The following is a 24,589-nucleotide window of genomic DNA, read 5'->3' as shown; positions in this document are numbered from 1 at the left end:
GTGATAGGGTATCTGCAAAATATACCACATGATTAGTCTTGATCTTTTTTTTTTTTTTTTTTTTTTTTTTTTTTTTTTTTTTTTTTTTTTGCTGCTTTGTACTCTGGGTTCTGCCAAGGTTTTGGATAGAGTGGAAATAGAGGTGATGTTTTTTGGAATTGCGACTGTTGCTTCCTGGACAATACAATTTGTTACATACTTTACTGATAGGTATTTGACTGACTTCTTCAACTTTGAATATTGCAAGATAAGAAAAAGTACTCCAGTCAGCCTGGTCAATTTTCCACATGGGCATGTACGAGAACATGGTTCCTGTGAACACATAGCACAAATAACTGGAAAATGATCGCTTCTGTATATGTACTCCCAAACATCCCACAAGGGTAGTGGAAATGGTAAGGGAGCAGACTATAATATCTATTGCAGAATATGAGCAGTACCTTAGAAGAAGGTACTAACTCTATTAGTAAAAAGGGAGAAGTCATAATTGTCAAGCATTCCCTCAATGATACATGAATGAACCTCGTCCATTCATGTTGGCATTACCCCACAGAGTGTTGTGTATATTAAAGGTCATCCATGGTAAGTATAAGCTGAGTCAGATGCAATATAAGATTATCAAGTTCATTCTCATTTAACTCATAACCTGGTGGTAAATAAATGAAACATGTTGTAACAAGAAATTCCAAGAATGCATGAATTGTTACTGATTCCAGAGCAGCTGAATGTGGTGGAAAGATGTGATGCCCCAGCTAGCATTTTATCATGTTATATCATCATCATCAATACTGAATAAAATTTAGTTGTCTAGGTCCCAAACTGCCATTCTCATTCTACTTGTTTAGTATATTCAGATGGATACCTAATAATAGGGTGTACCATGAGAAGATGAGAACTGGACTTTTGGTCATAAATCCTGGCCAGTTCTCTGCATTACTTATAGGTTATGTGAAGTCTTCTGTCAGTTATCTAACTTTTACTTTCAAGTGATCCCTGAACACAACATTTTTAATAAATGATTAAATGCTGCACATTAAAATAAAATTATGGGAAAAAAAAAAGACATTGAGACCTGTAGCACAATCTATGTAAAAGAAGTATAAGAATTTCTAGTAAAAGATTATCATGTTTGTTGATTTGCAACAGCAAATCAACAAACATGATATTCTTTCAATGAATAACTGAGAATCAATAACATATATACAGTATGTGAAGTCAACTAAGTACACTTACAAAAAACAAATAAAAAACCAAAAATCAAAGTAGACAAGCAATGTTGATTTCTTACCTTGGTAATCTCCTCCTGAAGTTTAACCACATCTTCTTTGTGTAGCCTCTGAAATTTATGTCATTTTCAATAATTATTAAAATAATTATAGAAAATGAAATAAGAATAATAATAATAATAAACAAATCAGTAACTTAACATCAGATTTGACTTGACAAATTTTCATTACATAAATAACAGAATCTCTCAAAATTCAAGTTAAAACAGATTGTTTTATAGTGTCACTAAAAATAGCGCTGTGTTATGCCATTTATATTTTTGAAACTATATTATTATTGCTATGATATAGGCTATTTTCAAATAAGCATTGAAACTCCTTTGTTTTCAAATGAAACGTTCTGCTACATATATTTATGTTTGTCTTATATACTGCTATACAAGAAACTGATATATCCTTAGAATTAAATGTACCTGGAGAACTTAACGCCCTTGAAACAAGTATTACTAGAATGCCATGTCGGCAGCCTACAATTTAGGACATTAGAAAAAAAGAAGAAGAAAAAAAGCAATACCCCAAATCAATCAACCATAGGCAACATTAGCATTTAATGAATATGTGAACATGTCACTTAAGACAACAAAACATAAGAAAATTCAGATGTTTAACATTCTGATACTGGCTGTCCTGCCTGCTTGGCCATAGTAGGATAGTTTACAACTACATGAAGGGAAAAGGATGTTCAGAAAGGTTATGCACAAATCTAGCAGCAATGTGGAAATAATCAAGAAGCACTGCACCAGGAGTGTAGTGCTTCAGATTAGCAGCAGGGACTACATAGAGTATTGCATAATTTCAGTTTCTAAGAAAGGATAGTTGCACATAAGGCCAATGCACATACTGCACTGGTGTAAAGAATACATGATTAGTCTGTAGAGAATAGAAGCCCATGAAAATGAAACAACAAATCATACTATACTATTTTCTGATTAGATGGGTGGGCAAGTGTTTATGGCTAGGGAATGCTTTACATCTGAGTAAGGAATGACTTGCATCCAAATTGTGAAGCTGAATTTAAAAAACAATGATTTAGGGCTGTCTTGATGTGGACTCATACCAGTGATTAGTAATGCCTGGAATGGTGAACACTGAAGGATATGTAACATTTCTGAATAATGCAATGCATCCCACTGTGGCAGTTTTATAGAACAGACATCTATCATTTTCAATGCAACAGTGAACCATACTGAAAGCTGCATTGCAGCATGGTTTGAGAAAAATTACGTGCAAAAATTTCACTGGCTTCTGCAGAGTCCTGATTGCAACCCAACAAAATGCTTTTAATGATGCTCTATACCAAACTGGCTGAGAGTGGAAAATATGATGCAATAAGGGAGGAAAAAACAAAGTGCTCACATGCTAACCAAAATATGTGGAATTTAAAGAATATCTGATTCCAATAATATTCTTTGATTTTGTCATCCACTAGGTTTAATAGGTTTATAATAATAAGTTAAATAGGTTTAATCCACTCTCTAGTGGGTTAAATGGGACATCCTTTGTTGTTGGGATGAAATATGGAGGATGACAGTTTCCTAAATTTCAGGCAGTTGCATGAAACCAGTAGATTGAGGTTTGGGTAATTTCTTAAGACAGAAGGAGATTCGAGTAAAAAGTCTTTCTTATTTATATTTGATGGAATGGAGTAGAGCAGCCTTCTTCCAGTGTATCCTATGGCAGGTGCGCAAAAAACTGTAAGCAAGTCCTGAGTGGCTTTACTCGTGGAAACAGATATAGTCCTTATGTTTAACATTCTGATACTGGCTGTCCTGCCTGCTTGGCCATAGTAGGATAGTTTACAACTACAAGAGACATGCTAAATACCTGGCAGATCTAGGGTGGAATGGATAAGGGATAATAATTTTTTATGTGGTCTGTAAGTGTTTCGAAGGTTATATTTTTCTATCTTAACCGTATGGAAAGGCTCATGTGTTCATCGCACATGTTAATTGGATTTTAACGGTATAGATGCGAACACAGATTGATAAGAAATAACTATTTATTAACTTAACTGCTAAGATTTTGCTGATATTATATCCAGCATCTTCAGAGCATACAAACAAAGTTTGTTACAGTAGTGAGACAACCACAATCTGGTGTAACAGTGGGACCAATATGAGTAATTGTAGCGTGCAACACAAAGACTAAAGCCCTAATTAGATGCCATCTAAGTTTAAAAAAAAAACAAAACATTAATTTAGTCTTAGGATGACTGTCTCCCAAATCTTTTGTAGATTTATACAGTCATACTTGTCGAGGTTTGGAGTATGTTCCTGGAATCAACAGAAGCCTTGAAACATATTCCAAACTGCAACAAGTATGGCTGTATAAATCTACCAAAGATTTGGGAGACAGTCATCCTAAGACTAAATTAATATGCATTTTTTTTTTTTTTTTTTTTTTTTTTGTGTATTTAACTTAGATGGTGCTTAATTAGGACTTTAGTCTTTGTGTTGCATGCTACAATTACTCATACTAGTCCCACTGTTCCACTAGATTGTGGTTGTCTCGCTACTGTATGCTCTGAAGATGCTGGATATAATATCAGCGAAATATCAACAGTTAAGTTAATAAATAGTTATTTTCTTATCAATCTGTGTTCGCATCTATACTTTTAAAATTCAATTAACATGTATTTTTCTATATTTTTGTTAGCTTTTTCAGATGTGCTTCGGATATACGAAATGGTGATAGCTTTGGTGTACTTTCTGTTCTGGAGAGCGGTAGAAAGTGTGGTTTGGGGATTATAATATTTTGGAAATGAAACGTAGCCATTGGATAAGAAGGTATTGTTAATGTGGTCAAATTTTGTTAAGAAAGCACTCTTATCTGGACTAATTAATTTAGCATTGTTACATAAAGTTTTAATAATCTCATACTCCTGGGAGGGTGGGGGCAACTGTTTGCAGATGTTCTACCAGTGTGCATGGGGTTCTGTAAACAGAATGCCAGGGATCCATCAGACTGGCATGAAATTACATTGTCTAAGAAGGGAAGACTGTTGTTATTTTCTTTTTTTAAGGTGAAATGGATCCTGGGATGTGGATTGTTAAGATGTGTTAAAAGTATGTTGAGAGCATCCAGGCCATATGGCGAAATGGAGAACACATCATTAACAAAGCATAGCCAAATAGTGGATATATGTGTTTAAAACTTACTCTTCAAAAGTTTCCATGAAGTAATGACAGTCAAAGGGAAGAAAGTGGAGCCCATGGCTTTTTCCTCTATTTGTTTGTAGAATTTTCCTTGCCAAATAAAATAGCTTGAGTTCATAGTGAACTCAGGATATCTACTATTGGGCATAATGGCATTCTGTTTGTGAATTTAGATAATCCATATAAGAGGGTAGTCTGAAAATTTCTTGGCCTAACAATGAACAAACGAATTTATAATTTCAAAATTATTTTTATTTTTTAACATAATCTCCCTTAAGACCAATACATTTATTCTAGCGATGCTCCAGCACCATTATCCCGTCCCTGTAGTGGTTCTCAGTAAGATCTGCAAAATACCCCTCTACAGCTGCAATCACCTCTTGATTTGAAGAAAAAAGGTGACCAACGAGAAAGAGTTTTAGTTTTGGGAAGAGATAGAAGTCAGAGAGAGTCAAATCTAGGGAATAAGGTGGATGTTCCAACAATTCATAGTGCAGATCCCTTAATTTTCCCATTGCCAAAACACCTTTGTGGGCAGGTGCATTGTCCTGATGAAAGATGATTTTTTTCGTCTGCAAACACGGTCTTTTCTCACGAATTTTTTGTCTAGTCTGGTTAAAAGATAAGAATAATATTCCCGGTTATTGTTTTACCCTTTTCAGGATAATTAATAAACAAAATGCCTTTAGCATCCCAAAAGACTGATGCCATGACCTTTTCTCTAATGGAACAGACTTTGTTTTCTTTGGCGCTGAACAACCGGCTTCTGTCCACTGTTTTGACTGTTGTTTGGATTCTTGTGTGTAATGGTGAATCCAAGTCTCATCCATAGTAATAAATTGATGCACAAATCAGTTTTATTCTTGTTAAAATGCTCCAAGCACTGCTCAGAGATTTTCAAGTGAGTGCATTTTTGATCTGCTGTGAGCAAGCATGGCACCCATTTTGTGCAAAGCTTTTTCATATGCAATTCTTCATGCAAAATATATATCCTACATGTTCTTTTGAAATGCCTATAGTCTCAGCAATTTCAAGCACTTTAATTTTGCTAGTCATCAAATAACATATTGTGCACTTGATCAATGATTTCTAGTGATGTTACACTTTTTGGACATCCTTCACGTAGATCATCTTTAAGGCTGGTACGACCACGTTTAAACTCAGCAGCCCATTTCTTGATAATTTCAAGAAATGGGCTTCCATTTCAAGATAGTGGAACTAACCAAACCACAGAAATCCAACTGATCATCCCAAATGGCACCATTAAAATGCAATAAATTTACAAAGCTGAGATTGGCTTTATATATATATATATATATATATATACACACATACAGTAAAACCCCTTTTTTACACTTTTCAGGGGACTGATGAACAAACAGCAGGAAAGTGTAAATAGCAGGAAATATAAAAAAACATTTAAAAAAGGCTAAAAGATGACTTATTGCTAGTATGCGAGTCTACATACTAGATTACAAAATTTAATAACTGAAAATACATGAATTTATAATGTACTTACATTTATCTATTTAAAAAAAATCTTTAATTGATTGTTTTTGCTTTTCGTTTTTTTTTTTTGACTTAGCGCCAGATTGTTTTGCATTGAGTTCAATGCTTGACCTGTTTTTTACTATCGTGTTCAAAGTGGACACGGAGAGTCCAAGATCTTATGCTAAATGCACACGTGTTCCGGCATGCCAATTTACACACTGCAGAATTGCCACCTTTTCTTCTACCGAAATACATTTTCGGTCTGTTTTCTCCATGTTTACTAACATGGATAATCCACCACTGCAAAGCAACTTTCGCATGCTAAATTACGTTGCAGAAATTCTGCAATATCGATTCGTACTGTGATTGAAAAATCACAGCATCGCTCATCACTACAGTACTGCTGCATGCGCACAAGTCACCGTGATGGCAGAAACAAAACTACAGCCAAAAGCAACGCCAGCTGAGAACAGAAACGCATAGATTTCCACTGAAATCGATATTGCCACCGAGAAAAAAAACACAAATCACGGGAAATAATGTCCACATCAAGTTGTTAATGGCGGGAAAACAATACATCGTGAGAATAGGTCTTAAGATGGGACCAACAGAAAATGACGTAAATGGCAGGAAAACATAAATTGCAGGAATGTAAAAACGGGGTTTTACTGTATGTTCATTATCATTTACTGACTGAATTCTGAGAATTAGAAAAACAAATTAATTTAATCTAACACACAATATGTTTTGTCAGAATGTCAACTTCTTCAGGTGTGAGAACATTAAAAGCAAACACAAAAAACACCGTAAAGAAACAGTTGCCTTGATAAATATATTATTATTATTACACAACTCCTCCTGGGAGTCCAAAGACTCATCGAGGGAGAGTATCTACTCTACAACTCTCCATATCCACCAATCACCACTACCTCCATCATCTACTAATGCCATCTACCGCTGACCACCACTAGTATTTTCACAGACAAACATTCATGTGCACAGGGGGATTCGAACCCGCTGCCTTTTGGCTGGAGAGCAGATACGCTAACCAATCCGGCATATATATATATATATGATCCACATATGAAAAGTGACAAAATCTATAAGCAGATTGGATGTCATGTGTGGGCAAGATGATAAGAAAAGAGAAGGAATCTGTTCATAACCAAAGTTTGCCGTTCAGCAAACTTTGGGTATGGTTATAGTTACCAAGAAGAGAGAGTAAACATGTACAGTGTATTTGGAAGACAAGTAGATTAAGAAAAGGTACAAGGTAATGTTAACGTATGGAGAATAATGACATTAATTCTGGCTGGCAAGTGAGCAATTTGTGTTAGATTGTGAATGAAAGCAAATAATTCAGCTTCCTTCCAGCTTGATACATGAAGTCGGGGGGGGGATATACCAGTTTTTGTTATGAACATTCAAGTATCCAAGGAAGATAATCTTACAGTTTGTATAATTAAACTGTATGAAAGTGGTAAAAGCAATAAATGAAGACTACAAAGTGAAGCAAGGAAATGTTGAACCATGGCAGGTTGTATACAAAAATTCCAGATTTAATGACCTCTAACAAAGAAAGCCAGAATGGACAATGATGCATTGTCACCCTATGTACAGAAGACATCATACATGATGTAGCTGGGATAGCTGAGGTGAAGTGTGCAGCTGTGGAGGATGCCAGATGGAATTCAAGAGAATAAAAGATTTCATTTGACTATCAAAGCTAACACGCATAAGTATGCCATTTGAAAATGACAGGCTTAATTGTTTCTCAGAAACTAAATTTGTAACAAAAAAAAAAAAAGTCTTTAGATAACAAAGCTAATGATACAAAAAAAAAGAAGCTACTTTTGACCACAATTATGATAGTCAACTCTTGCTATAGCAACCAATGTTAAAGCAAAAACACTTACTATTAATACTAGCTAAAAAACCACCAATAGTGTCAGTGGTATTTCAAAGGAGAGTTGCTACATCAAATCTCTTACTATCATTCCTAAATCTGCTAGAGAAAAACTGACTATTACTTAAGTTTTTCGTGAATGTGTAAAATCTCACATGATAAATAATTTATCATGTTCGTTTTTACCAGTTTTTTTCTTTAGGAAATCACACATAAAGAAATGTCACTGTTTGCAATATTACTATAAATCCTTTTGTATGTGATAACTTAATGGCGAAATTTTGTTAAACTAATGTGATGCATAAAATATGACATACTATGTAATGATGTAAATACATGTCCACATATGGCAATTTTGAAAGACGCGAAGTGTGATGTCATCATGTCCAGATGTCTACTGATGACCATATGGAAATTTCGAGAGACGTGCGGACATGCATACAACATGAAGTCCGGGCATTTATAAGCTCTAGCTTCAAGAGGGACTTCATCTTAGTGTTTTCTCCTTCTCTTACCCAGGTCCACCACCACGTGAAGTCCACTGCCGGTCATCAAAAGAGAAGCATCTTACATCTTAGGTGTTTCTCAGCCTTCTCTTACCTGGGTTTGCTACTGTTAAATTGTGAATGAAGCTATGTTATGTAATTTATTTTTTTTCATTCACATTTAACATTGCTTATTAAATATTAATCATGGTTTATATAAAATTGTTTATTATTCCTTGATTAAGAATTACTAATTAAATATTTACTCAAAACCTGACCTATTATTAACTTATAAAATAACAAAATGTATAGAATCTTGTATAACTAAATATATATGGTGTAACGTAAAGTGTTATTTTATATTTAACTGTATACGTAATCAAAAAGTTGAAGAAATAGCTTAAATATTATATTGTTCTTATTTGTGAAATATTTAATGTTATGTAATCACTCATGTAGCAGTAATAGAGCATACATTACATTGGCGAAATGTTTACGCTTAGTCTGTTGTCATGGAGACGCACGCGTAAACAACCACGAGTGAAGAGAGCGTGGCGTTCGAACGTAAGGTGGGAGTGAAGGTCATAGAGAGAGAAAGCAGAAAGAGAAGGAAGGTCAGAGATAAGACAGGGAAGGGAGAGAAGAATTATTATTAAGCGAGTGAGGAGAGAGTTTTGCGGAACCAAGATTATAAAATCCTGAGGGCAGAAATTTATGACTATAGTGTTCGGAAGTGAACCTATAAGTAGTGAAACATAAAGGTTAATGTTATAAGCGAAATCTGCTGTTGTTTTGAAGAAAAGTTGATGCCGTAATCAGATAAAAGGAAACTGGACAGTCAATGCGAAAATTCTGATTAGTTCCAGTTAATCTGGATTACGATTAAATTCTATGTTGCCCTAGGAAAAGGTTATATTGATTACTTGGAGAAAAGTGAACAGGAAAAGATATTAGTACCTAATTACTGTTGTTTGGAATAGTGAAGTGCGACTTACAGTAATACAGTTTAAACTATGGAGAATATTTATTATGTGTGTTCCGCTAATGTTAATTAAGTTAATTCATAAGTGTTCTCTCAATAATTTGATGTATTGAAGATTTTGTCCGGTAAGAGTAGTTGTATAAGTTTTTCTATTCTAGCATTAACTGTAATATATCTCCGACGCTCAAGGACCGGAATATATTTGCATGGAATATTGCTTACGTAGTTTATTGCCTGCTGTGAATATAAACATTGAGCTAATAGATTTGTGAAGACTGATTAATTGTGAAGTTGTCATATTAACTTGAGATAAGAAGATTTGTGTTTTTGAGACTGTGAATTGTATATGGAATATAGAACATAGATTTGGCATGAATGACTTAAGAAGATGTATTAAGTTAATTGTCTAGTTCCATTTTAAAATAGAGTTCTTGTATTTGTTAACCATATCATATATTAAATGTTTTATTTTGTTGATCTAAATATTGTGTTTGCCTGAATTCCTTATTATTGCACCGTTCATAAATATTCGAATCTAGCGGGAACCCCAAGTAAAAATGATAATAATTGATTCGGCCTAATGAGATGACTGCTAACCTAATTTAGAATTGATCCTACTATTTATATAGACTAATCCAAAGAATAGGGTGGCGCAGTATAAATATAAATTTCCCTACTTTTGGATCGGTGATCAATTTGCGATTAAGTATTATATTGATAAGAGTGACTTGAACCAAGATGGCGGATTTAGAACATAATATGAAAATAGAACGTCGCGACAAATGGCGCAGCCGACAGGATGTGATTTAATAGGTAGGAATTAAATTTAACAACTATAAGATAAGAAATTGAACTTAAGTTTAGTGATAACAATCAAAGAAGTGCTCCCTGAAATTTTAGAAAGTGAAATTAAATAAATCACAGTGAACTGGTTATAATTTGGACTCAGGCAAAGATAAAAGTTTATTTTAAAGTAGAAAGATTGTATTAATTGAGATAGTAATTTATTAATCACTATGGCTGTCACATCAAGCTCTGAAATGAATGACAGTGAATTCTTTCGTACGGTAAATCCGCAACAGGTTTTTCCCCAATATTCAGGTGAAGAATCAGATGATGTACTATTTTTCTTTACCTATGTTGAAAAACTTAGAGAAATTGCAGGTTGGACTGATTTTCAATTGCTAGTTTTAATTAGAAGCAAATTAGTAGGTAAAGCAAAAACATTTTTGCATTCTTCTCCAATACTTCGAGAGACTTTTGAGTATTCTAAATTTAAAGAAACTTTATTGTCTCAATTTTGTAAACTTAGAAGTGTAGGTCCTAACTTATGGAAATTGCAGAAAATTGTTCAAAAGGATAAAGAGACTGTTACTGATTTTCACAATCGGTTATTAACATTGGCCAACAGTTTGAATATTACTGGTGAAGATAAACCTCACTTAGATTGGGCTGTGTTCCAACAATTTAGACAAGGTGTTAGGCAAGAATTGAGAGAAACAGCATATAAGAAGAAAATTTCTACTTTAGAAGAGTGTCTCAAAAGTGTTAAAGAAAAAGAACAATTATTAGGAGACCTTTATCCCTCAAACAATGCAAGTCTTGTGAATATTGTGAATCAGAAATAGAAAAGAGAAGTAAAGTTGAAAAGGGAAAGGCAAAGAATATTGGAGAAAATTCTAGTAGTGTAAACTACATGACTGAGAGTAAAGAGCAATTGGACAAGAAACTGATGACAGAAGTGAAATCCCTAATTCACAAGGAGGTGAATAAGTTAAATCAGCCAATAATGGATAGTCTTAATGAAGTTGTGAGACAGTTATCAGCTATTACTTCGAAGTCTCAAGAAAATCAAAACCCCACTACAAATAAAATTGATGAGATGATCAAGCATGAGGTTGAAAAACAAAGTCAACCTATTTTAAGTAGCCTAGATGAGGTAATCCGAGGATTAAATGATGTTAGACAACAAATGTCTGCTATCCCTCAATCCAAGACAGAGACAAAGCAAAGAAATCCTCTTAGGTGTTATAATTGCAACAAAGTTGGACATTATGCCAGGAACTGTTTCCATAACAAGGAAAACTACTATAACAACAATTGGAATTCAAAATTTGGATACAAACCCCACAGGAGAAATAAAAGAATTCAGAATTATCAAACATCTAATGAGAGAATGATGAGAATTAGAGGTGATATCCTTGGCTCTAAATGTGACATCTTACTAGATACAGGATGCAATGCCTCTACCATCAGGATGGATTATTTCCTAACATTAAAAAACAAACTGTGGAAGAGCACTGCCAAGCTAAGACAACCTGTAAGGATTACTTCTCTCTCAGACTCAAACTTTATGGCATATGAAAAGGTTCGAGCTAGAATATACCTGCCAGAATTTGGACTGTATGTGTGGCAAGACCTACTTGTTGTCCCCACTACTTCCAATCTAGATTCTCACATTATCTTGGGAACAAACTTCCTAGCAAGATATCAATTTTCTTGTGACTTTTCTAAGAAAGAAATAACCCTGATGAACAAAAGCAGATATATCAGAAGAAATGAAATTCATGATTGTGATAAGACTAAGTATCAAACAAGACAGTTTAGATTGCCACTTGAATCAGGACCATCTACTGAAGAAAAATCAGCTGTGAATCAATCATCTAATAGAGATAGTGGTGATAACTCTCATGTACACATTCAATCTGATACTCCTCTTCTTACTGATGAACCAAAAGTAGTAGTGACAAAGCCCAAATCAGAAGTTACCACTTATAGCAAACTAAAGGTTGAAGTCAATTTTGGTAAAATGTCTAATCTATATCATAGAACAAACCACCAAGTTCTGAGACAACAAAAACTTAATTCTAATAATGGAAAACGTGAATTTAATTCAAAAGAGAGAATCCTATACTACAAACTTAGAAGACATGCAGAAATTGATAATAATAGTAATAAGAGAATTGATGATAATGTGAAAGAGAATAAAGGCACAAAACATAATGAGGAACCAAGTTTCAGTAAAACTTGGTATTACTTGAGAAAACGAAAAGCAAATATGTAATCCAGTTTTTTTTTTTTTTTTAAAGGAGCCTAGTGTCAAAAGAAAAATTTTTCTTATGATAAAAATTTTTCAAAGAAAGGGTGAGCCTATGTTAAATTGTGAATGAAGCTATGTTATGTAATTTATTTTTTTTCATTCACATTTAACATTGCTTATTAAATATTAATCATGGTTTATATAAAATTGTTTATTATTCCTTGATTAAGAATTACTAATTAAATATTTACTCAAAACCTGACCTATTATTAACTTATAAAATAACAAAATGTATAGAATCTTGTATAACTAAATATATATGGTGTAACGTAAAGTGTTATTTTATATTTAACTGTATACGTAATCAAAAAGTTGAAGAAATAGCTTAAATATTATATTGTTCTTATTTGTGAAATATTTAATGTTATGTAATCACTCATGTAGCAGTAATAGAGCATACATTACATTGGCGAAATGTTTACGCTTAGTCTGTTGTCATGGAGACGCACGCGTAAACAACCACGAGTGAAGAGAGCGTGGCGTTCGAACGTAAGGTGGGAGTGAAGGTCAGATAGATAGATGAGATAGAGAAGGGAGGTCATAGATAAGACAGGGAGGGGAGAAGAATTATTATTAAGCGAGTGAGGAGAGAGTTTTGCGGAACCAAGATTATAAAATCCTCAGGGCAGAAATTTATGAGTAAAGTGTTCGGAAGTGAACCTATAAGTAGTGAAACATAAAGTTTAATGTTATAAGCGAAATCTGCTGTTGTTATGAAGAAAGGTTGATGCCGTAATCAGATAAAAGGAAACTGGACAGTCAATGCGAAAATTCTGATTAATGCCAGTTAATCTGGATTACGATTAAATTCTATGTTGCCCTAGGAAAGAGTTATATTGATTACTTGGAGAAAAGTGAACAAGAAAAGATATCAGTACTTAATTACTGTTGTTTGGAATAGTGAAATGCGACTAACAATAGTACAGTTTAAACTGTGGAGAATTTTTATTATGTGTGTTCCGCTAACGTTAATTAAGTTTGTTCATAAGTGCTCTCTCAATAAATTGATGTATTGAAGAATCTGTCTGGTAAGAATAGTTGTATAAGTTTGTCTAATTTAGCATTAACTGTGATATATTTCCGATGCTCAAGGTCCGGAATATATTTGCTTGGAATATTGCTTACGTAGTTTATTGCCTGCTGTGAATATAAACATTGAGCTGATAGATTTGTGAAGACTGATTAATTGTGAAGTTGTTATGTTAACCTGAGATAAGTAGATTTGTGTTTTTGAGACTGTGAATTGTAAATGGAAGTTAGAACATTGATTTAGCATGAGTGACCTAAGAAGTTGTATTAAGTTAATTGTATAGTTCCATTTTAAAATAGAGTTCTTGTATTTGTTAACCATATCATATATTAAATGTTTTATTTTGTTGATCTAAATATTGTGTTTGCCTGAATTCCTTATTATTGCACCGTTCATAAATATTAGAATCTTGCGGGAACCCCAAGTAAAAATGATAATAGATGATTCGGCCTAATGAGATGACTGTTAACTTAATTTAGAACTGATCCTACTATTTATATAGACTAATCTAAGAATAGGGTGGCGCAGTATAAATATAAATTTCCCTACTTTTGGATCGGTGATCATTTCGTAATTAGTTGTATTATTCATAAAGGTGACTTGAAACTAGATAGATTTAGAACACCACAGAAAAGAGTCGTCACGACAAATGGCGCAGTCGACAGGATTCTAAATATTTCACAAATGAGAACAATATAATATTTAAGCTATTTCTTCAACTTTTTGATTACGTATACAGTTAAATATAAAATAACACTTTACGTTACACCATATATATTTAGTTATACAAGATTCTATACATTTTGTTATTTTATAAGTTAATAATAGGTCAGGTTTTGAGTAAATATTTAATTAGTAATTCTTAATCAAGGAATAATAAACAATTTTATATAAACCATGATTAATATTTAATAAGCAATGTTAAATGTGAATGAAAAAAAATAAATTACATAACATAGCTTCATTCACAATTTAACACTACCACATGAGGTCTACTGTCGGTCACTGAAAGAAGAACGTCTTACATCCTGAGGTTCTTCAAGTCCGGTTCATTCCCTGAGTCCATCGACATGGGAAGTTTGCTATCGTTGCAACACCTCGTTAGGAGAGAGCTGACTATTGCAGCCATAGAAAAGGAATCCTCGCTGGTATAGGAACCACTCATCATGTGGTTGTTGCCTCTACATCACTGAATTAAGGGTTTGTGAGAGTACAGAATTATCGACGACGTTTGGCAAGAGATCAAGAGTGAGCCATCAGAAAGGAAGAAAGAAGGGAGCACTTTCATGTGAACTAAAGATTCATGTAATGGACAGTGCTGAATGAGAATAATGTAAAGATTGCAACTCACTGCAAGTACTTAGATAAGTAATAATTTTGAGCAATTCACCTCAAGTGTTTCTCTGTTCGTAGTCTAGTATGACGACATAAATAATTATGATAAAATTGTGTAAATTGATATCATAAGAGTAAGAAAAGTACTGTATGATAAAGCGTAAGTTAATATTGAGTTAAGCTCCCTCAAGGTGTGCTTTATATTCAAAATGTATAAGTTTGATCAGTAGGATGTACTAAATTGTATTTAAGCTTTAACAGTAGAAGTATAGAACTAAAACTAATTTAGAGACATTTGTATATAACTATGACGTGATTCAATTGTATAAATATGCTAATATGGATCGAACTGTGTATTAAGAGTTCTTGTTTTAATTAAATGGTTTGTGAACAACACGTTGGACTGATTTTGTCAATGCACTATCCCTAAAATATTTGAACCTGCACAAGATTAAGTTATGAAAAGTTGAGTATCAATCTTAGAATAAGTGAATTAGGTTAAGATCAAATCAGGATTGAATTAAAGTAAAGATTAACTTTAGCAGGGAATAATAACAATATCTGCTATGTCTTCAGTTTAGAATCTTATAGCCTCACACTCAATACATAGTCTAATTGGTGCAGTCAAAAAAACAAATAAATGTGTTGAACTATAGTGTGAGCAAATATAAGATATAGTAGAATAGAGCAAAATGGTAGCAACCAACAATTAAGGTAGTCAACATTTTACAACACTTAAAAAATTGAAAACGAAGCAAGATTATTACACATGCATACCTCCATATTTGACATCTGGTCTTTCAATATTCTCTTTTCTTCTAATTCAATGTCCAATTTTAGCTTCATGTCTAGAAACATAAAATAATTAATTAAAAGTGTGATAGCAGGCAGCTATCATGTATCAGCAAAAGAAGCTAACAGGTAATGTTATATAATTTAATAGTATGATAATATATACTGTGTCTGTGTGAGTGATGAATATATTCAAACTTGAATGTTTTTTTTTTGTTAATCACATATTTATTTCATTGATTTCATATATGACTGAACACAACTGTTACATGAAAATATGCACATCACTACATGTACAATAATTACAATGAATACTGTTTAATTTACTGCAGTATATCAGTATTTCCCAAAATGTGGCATATGTACTCCCAGGGATATGTGAAATATCTTTAAGGAGTACGAGGCTTTTTTTTTTCAAATTTTTATTACTCTTTTTACTTTTATATTTTTTTGTCATTGTAGTGTTGCAATAAGTGCCAGTTTATTAAATAATTAATTTTTCATTAACAAAAAAAATCTAAAGGAAGTTTTAAGCAAAATGCACCTCTCATTATGTATCAACTGATCTCTGTTAGAGGCACATTTGGTTGATGGCATGCTTGTGCTCCAACTGTGTGGTTCAAACTGTTTGCATTAAAAGTTTAAATTCAAACCATGCAGTCATAAAACACTCCACTATATTTCAGTTATCTCATTAAACTTTTTTATTACTGAAAATTTAAATTTCATAATTTCTGTTTCTATTGTATGTATATTGGATTCATGTAACTAAAAATATTTTTAATAATTAAAAAAAAAACGGTTTCATGTTTGTAATTTATTATAATGCAAATGTTAAAACATACTTTTATAAGTATTTGTATTTGAATGAAATATTACAACTTCTCTCAAACTGCCTTTGCCTGAGAGAGGATATGCCAACATTATTAAAACTTTAAAAGGGGGTACAAGAGAACAGAAAGTTTGGGAAACACTGCAGTAAATAATAAAAATTTATTATAGTAATTCATTATGACCAATATTGTTTGTTTAAGTATCCAGTGCTCCTAGCTATATAAATGTAAACTACATTCGTGTGTTAATTCTTTTTACATGCCCAATTCCAAACTGAAGAAACGATTAAGGTACCTGAAGCAAATAAGGCCCACGTTATTTAAAATTTGAATAAGTTAGACAATTATTTAGATTAATTGAAACAACAGTGTTCATATTAAAGTTCGTATTATCACTAATTAAAAAAACACAAATAAGAACAATTCTTGCAGTAATTTATATTTTAACCAAATCTTTAAAAAACACCTTGAGTGGGCCTTATTAAACCATAGTAGTTTAATAAAGCCCTTGAAAAAAATTAAATATTTAAAAAAGAATATAACAATTCTTTTTAATTATTAATTTTAATCATAATTATTAGCTTAAGAACAGTCATAAGGGCATACAAATATGCCACCTTCTTTGGTGAGACCAACACACTTTTCATGGTACCATTTAAGCCGCCGTGTGCATTGCTTCATATCAGCAACCTTTTCTTCTCTGCATCTATGGCAATACCACCCCTCTTTTGACACTCTTTGTTCCTTTTTTTTTTTTTTGGTTGTTCCTGTTTTTTAGTGGCAGCCTTCTCTTTCTTACTATCCTTTTCTTTGAAAAGACCTTTGGTCACTCTCTGGCCCTTATAATTTAAAAGCCTTTCTTCATGGTGTTGCCTTTACAACTGCATAATTTGGCATTAACTCCTGAAACGATTACTTCAAATTATTGTGATTCAGATAACTCATCATCAGAGTTATCTGAATCACAAGATGAAGGATTAGGACATGTTCTTACAGCTCAAGCAGGATTCAAAAATTGAGCTTTATATTTAGAAATTGTTGGGTTTCTCTTTAAAAATTAATTTCAACCAATATCTTTTCCCGAGAGGCCACTTTCTTTATCGAAGTTATTCCTAATTTCATTTTGTTCACAAAATATAAAAGTTTGCCTGCGTATAGATTTTGAAGTTAAAGGGACACCAATTGAAACAAACTTTACTATCCTTTCTACCAAGTTCTTCTCGTTTTTTTTGTTAGCACAGTATTTCTTCCTAATCTTTTTGTCATCTTCTCTGTCTTTAAATGGTTCCTCAATGTTCTTCTAGGTACTCCATAGTGTTCTGATGCTGCACGCTTTGATAGTTGTCCTCTTTGCACAGCTTTCATAGCTGCTTCTAGTCTTTCATCAGTCCAAAGACCCCGTTCTTAACCTCTGACATTTTCAGAGGACTTTAGCAATAAAATAAGTAACTATTATAAGCAATCACCAAAAAATAAAATCATAAATTATAGCAGTTTAATAAGGCCCATCAACAAATTTACTGGGCCTTATTAACCGCCGCAAACTAGATTAGATAACATTTATTTTCATGTAAAATATGAATTCAAATCAATTAAAACATTTTTTATCATAAAACTGAATGTTGAGAGAACAATTTAAATATAAAAACAATGCAAAAAGAACAATATGTTTAATTAAAATTTATGAATTATTGCGGCATAATATTAGTAAACGGGAAGACACAACCACCTCCCACAAAGGTCTACGTCAAACTGACACAATACAGTTGCTAGATAATATGCCGCCAATGATTTGCCATTGTATTGAATCCTCTGTGTGTGTGTGTAAGAAACCAAACTGGCGCAACTTACCGTAAATATGATTTTTTTTTAAACGGGCCTTATTAGACTCTGGGCCTTATTTACCTAAGGTACCTTATACAGTATAAAAAAAATTCACTTCTTAATTACTTAAATGATTTAAAAACTGAAAAATTTTATAATGTCTGACCTCTCTGTATTTACAGATTAACCAAAATTTGTGACTAAGTACTCAATAGTACAGACAGGGGCCTCAGAGACTGATGACATATTAGTAAAACTGCTTTCTGTATTTGAAAGGCACTTTCTCGCTCTCGGATGTACACATACACACACACATAAAGCTCTTTCAAAACCATAACTGGAAACCTACCATTAAAAATTCAAACATACTATTTAGTTTTGTTACCACATTGTTATTTAGAAATATAATCAGCCAAAAAAACTATGCATTTAATCAAAAGCAAATTTCATCTTGGCATACAGCGCTTTTGAAATTTTACATAGATATTTTTCTCTGTATAGATTCCTTTCTTTTTGAAAATTCTGATATAAAGACTGATAAACAGACAACACTAAACACCATCACAAGTAACCCTACAATATGACTACTTTAGAATATATGAAAAAGAGGAATAAACGGCAGACAACCATTTCTAAATGCACACCAGTTTATCTTCCAACATTCTCTCTCTCTCTCTGTCACAGATTAATTTTGATTGTTTAAAAATTAATACCAAAGCAGCAACAAACACGAGGAAAATGGGCTGTGTCAGTCAAACATGGATGACCATGGCAATTACCTCCTCTTTCTTTGCCTAGAATGTTGCATCTCATGCCTTCTATGATATTCTGCTAGAAAGACATGAGAGGAATCATAAATAACTTGGATACTACAAAGATAAATATAATTCCACTCACTGTGCTCAAGAGATGTACTCCTGAACTAACACTTGTCTTCTATCATCTATTCACTAAACTAAAAGAGAGATAAATGTTTACCATCCAGCTATCGACCTACTGCTCTTACATCAGTTTTTGTGTAAAGTAATGGAGAAAGTAATCAACAGTTAACTTCTTCAACAGCTTCAGAACTCCTATCTGACTGATGACCACCAATATGGATTTTACCACTCTAGATCCACAGGAGATCTCCTGGCCTACATCATTCATATTTGGACCCATTCCATGGAAAGGTTTGAAGAAACTTGTGCTGTTGCTCTTGACATCTCCAAGGCTTTTGATAGGATCTGGCAATGAGGGCTTCTAATCAAATTACCATCATTTGGACTGTCTTTATCTCAGATTGATCCCTATATGTAATGGTGGATAGTCTTCTCAGACTTTCCTTTCAATGCCAGTGTCTCTGAAGGTTCTGTCATTTCACTTACCCTCTTCCTTGCAGTGCTCAATCATCTCATGCTCCAAGATCATCTATAATAAGTGCCCTGAACACTAATTTTCACAGTATTCATGATTGGAATGAAAGAAACCTAGTCAATTTCAATGCTTCCAAAATTCAGTTTTGTTTGTTTTTCCATAAAAAAGATCTCAGATCTTCTCTGCTTACTTTTGATAATGCTGACCTCAATAGTCAACACCAAATTTCTCCTCTCGGACTGACTGTTACTTCAAACCTTTCCTGGCACACAATCATATCACTTCTATAGCATGAACAGTTTCCAAAAAAAAACTTAGCATTTTTTTCCAGTCAAGACAGTACTTCTCTGCTGAATAGTTACTTTCTCTGTACAAATTCCAAATCTGACCAACATTGGAATATTGCTATTTATGACTTGAAGGATGCTATTTAGGACTTGAAGCTTATTCTCAGTTGACATGCTTCAGCCTCATTACTAATGTAGATCCTCTGTACACTAAACAATGAGGCTGAAGCATGTCAACCTCAGCCTGAGGATTTTAGGCTTATTCTACGTGCTTCAGCCTCATTAGTTAGTGTAGAGCCTCCATAAATATATGTATATTGTATTTACCTGATGATGGCAATTTGACTTTTCCAAAATATTGAAAGTATTATTTAAATTTTATTTTAGTTATTATATTTGTCTATGCTATAATTTTGTTAATAGATACAGTGATGAATAGTTAATCGATACAAAATTAATAACGGAAAAAAAAAAAAACTCACGTACAAAGATTATTTAATAGTATAATTTTCGCCTGTGTGTCACAGGCATCTTCAGTACATTTTAAGCTCAAATTAAACAATAACTGACAATTCCAAAAAGCGCCACCTAAGTAGCTGGTGTAAAATAACTAAAAAGGTCAATAAATTTCCTAAAAAAATAAAAAATAAAAAAATAAATAAATACAATAAAAAGTTAGGAAAGATTAGCTGATTTGTAAAGTACTATCTTCCATAAAGGGGATAGACGTAAGCTGTCGGATCTGTTTAAGTTAGGAGAATGAAGTAGAGTTTCACATGTTTCTTTATAAAGGCGTTCCATGAGAAACTGACTTTTGTGAAGAACTCTTGTCTTTTTCCAATGAACTCTATGTCTAGTGAAGATGGAATGTTCTGCAAGTCCAGACTTTTCAGGTTTAAAGTATTCAATATAAGATTGGTGTTCTTCTAGCCGAATAGAGGCAGATCTTCCCGTTTGTCCGAAATAAGATAATCCACAAGAGCACAGAATCTGGTAGACACCTGGATGATTAAGATGTGAAAGCTTGTCCTCAGGAGAAGTGAGAAAGGTGGAATTTTTCTAAACAGTCAAAAGGCAACAAAAATATTCAGTGGTTTTAAAACTTTTTGACCTTTTTTAGTTATCTTGCACCAGCTACTTTGGTGGCGCTTTTTGGAATTGTCAGTTATTGTTTAATTTGAGCTTAATATGTACTGAAGATGCCTGTGACACACAGGCAAAAATTATACTATTAAATAATCTTTGTACGCAAGTTTTTTTTTCCGTTATTAATTTTGTATCGATATGTCTACTCACGGTATACCTCTTTTAAAACTTATGAATAGTTAATGTATAAGCCTTACCACCAGACTTCAGTAAAACAAGCTGGAAAAAAAATGGAAAAAAAATTAAGAAATAACTAAGATTTCATATGGGTGTTTTGGATGAGATAAATAGAAGATTATTATTCTTCATTTATAATACTACCATGGGTTCTAAGGATGTTTTGCAAATGTGCACTATTCCACACCAAACTCACAGGCTACATTACCTCATTTAATACCAACACTATACCATACCTACCACCCACTAATAGTACTTTTGCCCATTTTGCATCTATGACGGATGAAAAAAATTTTTCCAGAGAATAAAATCCCACCATCCATATCAGATTGGCTAACTCGTCTTCAATGGAAGCCCACATAAAGATTCCTTTCATCAAAATGAGATTGTCTTTTTCTACCAGACACATTTCAACCAGAATGTAGAGACAATAATTAAAAATATCTAAATAAACTGTGTGGACAAGAAAAGATGATGATCCTGATGGTAGATTTTAAGTATGGGTAATATGGATTGGAGAGAGAAAATAGCATGAAGCAAAAAAAGTGAAGTTATGCTACAAGATACAGCATATGATAAAAGTAACACAAAGTTTTAGAAGGTCAAAATTGGTGATAGCCTCAGGGATGAGATATCAACATTGCTACTACATGGTGAGTGTATGAAGTTTTTAACTTATGAGATGGACAAGAAGGAAAGCACCACAATCAACTTATATGAATACAATAAAATAGGGAAATATGTTGAGAGCAGGGGAAACGATCAAAAACAATATGCAAATGTATGCTAAGAGTCAGCCAGATAAATAAGGGAGGAATGAAATTATTATTATTATTAAGAGAGAGAGACCTCCAGCGAGTCACAGACCTCATCGAGGGAGGCCACATACTACACACACACCAGCTATCATACTTATTCTTGAATTCATTCACATTGCTTGCACTCACAACAGTGCTGTAACTAGGGCGTGACGAAAGAGGCACCCACCATGGGCGCAACTAGGTTTGGGGAGCAAAATGTAAAAAATAAAAATAAATAAATAGATATAAAAGTCCTCTATTTTATATTGTATTTTTAAATTTCGGCAATACTCCGCTTTAGACATACAAATTCTGCAACACAGCGGAATTCCGCTACATTTGGTAACACCTGTGAGTTCCAATTCGTCTCGAGATAGATGGCAACGACAGCGCCTAATATCACGACTTGAACTACTTGAACATAACATTTCTTTGCAATTGTTCTTGTTTTTGTCTCAAGTAAATTGTTCTGTCACGCTATTAACTATTAATGAATGTATTTTTGCATTTTATGATTTTGTAGAATTTTGTATCTCCAAATTCCTGTCTAATCCTAAACATTTGCACAGATAATTTAATACATTCTTCCGTTATCCTCCTAATATGTCTATCTGCCCATTGCAAGTTTATTACCTTCCATATTATAATTTTAATCCCTTTATGACCTCCTTTGATATCATTCCATCTACCTGAATTCCTCGTTTCATGATCCACCCACAAAAATTATTCGCCAGCCCCACCCATCAAACCCAGGATCCAATGAAAATCACAATCTTCCCATTCTCAATATTTCCATTCGTCTCTACTTTTTGTAGATTAGAGAATTTCAAAAATCATGTAATTATTATTAGTCTTGTTATCATTCATAAGATCAGTTGTGTTGTTGCTGTGTCATAATCAGCAACAAAACAAATTTAGCAAATTTTAAAATTTGGTAAATTTACCAAATAAAAAAGCGCCACTTCCCATTGACAGTTAAATATGCACTTATTATATTTTATTAATAAAAAAATTATAGTCATACATACTAAAACTAAACATTTTAGAACCCACTTATTAGATACTTAAGGAAACAACCCATAAAGTATCATATGATGTGAATTTCATAAACCTTTACAGTCTATATACAGGGACAGTTCATCTATAGGGGCTGGGCCCCACCTATATTTGTATAAGTAGTCCAATAATTGTAGTTTTAAAAAATATGTTTCTTGTAATTATTATTTTTTGATCTATTTCCAACACGTTTTATTGATTAATAAAAAAAATACTGTAATATTTTGTGGCGATATTGTATAATGAGACTTAGTACGGTCTCTGGGACCAGCCAAGGTTGACTCTATTTTATACGTGTAGAACACAGGGCATGTATGAGCACGTACACTAGCAATCGTATTTACCGGGTGCAACGCTTATCTTGGGGCTAGTTTAGTCTAGCCCAGTCACTGTGCTGCAAGTACGTACATAGCGCGATTCTTTGATCGTGAACCATGTACACTAGCAATCATGTTTGTTTATCAGGCACAAGCTTATTTTGGGGCCCGTTTAGTCTGGCCCAATCACTGCGTTTGTACGTAAATAGCGCGCAATTCTTTCCTTGTTGTTTTCTCGTTGTTGATCTGTTTTATTGTTTAATAAAAAAATTACTGTAGAGTTTTCTAGCAATATTGTATAATGCGACAGTACAGTCTCTGGGGCCAGCCATGGCTGGTCCTATTTTATATGTGTAGAACACAGGGCATGTATGAGGTACATGCAGTAGCGATCATGTTTGTTTACCAGGCGCAAGGGTTATCTTGGGGTCCATTTAGTCTGGCCCAATCACTGCGTTTCTATGTAAATAGCACGCAATTCTTTCATTGTCTTATTATTTATTCTCATTGTTGTTCTGTTGTATTGTTTTTAGTGTTGTCGTTTAATTATTGTTGTCATTTTTTGTTATAATTTATTTTAAAGTTTAAATTTTTATTACATCCATAAACAATATATTTTAACTATTAACAAAATCGATAGTTTATTGGAAAAACGTTTCTCGTTTTTCCAATTTAAAAAAATTAATAGCCCAATACATCAGTGGAGTCTGATTAAACATTACTGTAATAGAAATAATAACTATAAATCAATAATAGAACCATTATATAAATAAAAAAAAATTAAGTTGTTTTTTTTGGCCCCTGGTCCCACCTGTTTCTATTGTCACCAGCCACCACTGTCTATATATATATATATATATTAAATTATATTATGCATGAATTCTCCTACTCAAATTGCGAGTCACTATCGCACCGACTTTTCACATTGAAGCGATAACTCACTCCCCGCAGTAAACAATACGCCCTCCACAACAGCAACTATTCTGCAGAAACACAAAAAACAATTAGTTTTATCATGTCATTGAATAAGGTTCACAGACATTTGTAGAATGTGTAATATATTTCTCAACAAATAGTGCGATTAGAGACAAGTGGGAATATAAACACTAACTAACGAATCACATCATCCCTCCAACAGAAACTGCTGTATAGACTCAAGCAAACCACATGTTGCAAGTGCAACATATGGTAATATATAATCGGTTTAAGAGAAGTAGCATTTCATTTCAAT

General features: G+C 33.1%; 1 protein-coding gene across 1 annotated transcript in view; it reads right to left on the bottom strand.

Moving 5' to 3' along the window:
* LOC150109188 (GRIP1-associated protein 1-like) overlaps positions 1-24,589 on the bottom strand; it is a 434,263-nt gene that overhangs the window by 235,014 nt on the left and 174,660 nt on the right. Inside the window, exons 8-9 of the mRNA XM_090401821.1 lie at positions 15,548-15,618; positions 1,289-1,336 (exon numbers count right to left, since the gene is read on the bottom strand). Coding sequence (XP_090257947.1) covers positions 1,289-1,336; positions 15,548-15,618 — 119 coding nt within the window. The remainder of the gene's footprint in view (positions 1-1,288; positions 1,337-15,547; positions 15,619-24,589) is intronic.

Source organism: Typopeltis vanoorti, chromosome 2 (assembly GCF_054136105.1).
Source record: "Typopeltis vanoorti isolate ZY-2024b chromosome 2, IOZ_Tvanoo_1.0, whole genome shotgun sequence".
In the NCBI taxonomy this organism is placed as follows: Eukaryota; Metazoa; Arthropoda; class Arachnida; order Uropygi; family Thelyphonidae; genus Typopeltis; species Typopeltis vanoorti.
This window is presented reverse-complemented; position numbering and strand designations above follow the sequence as displayed.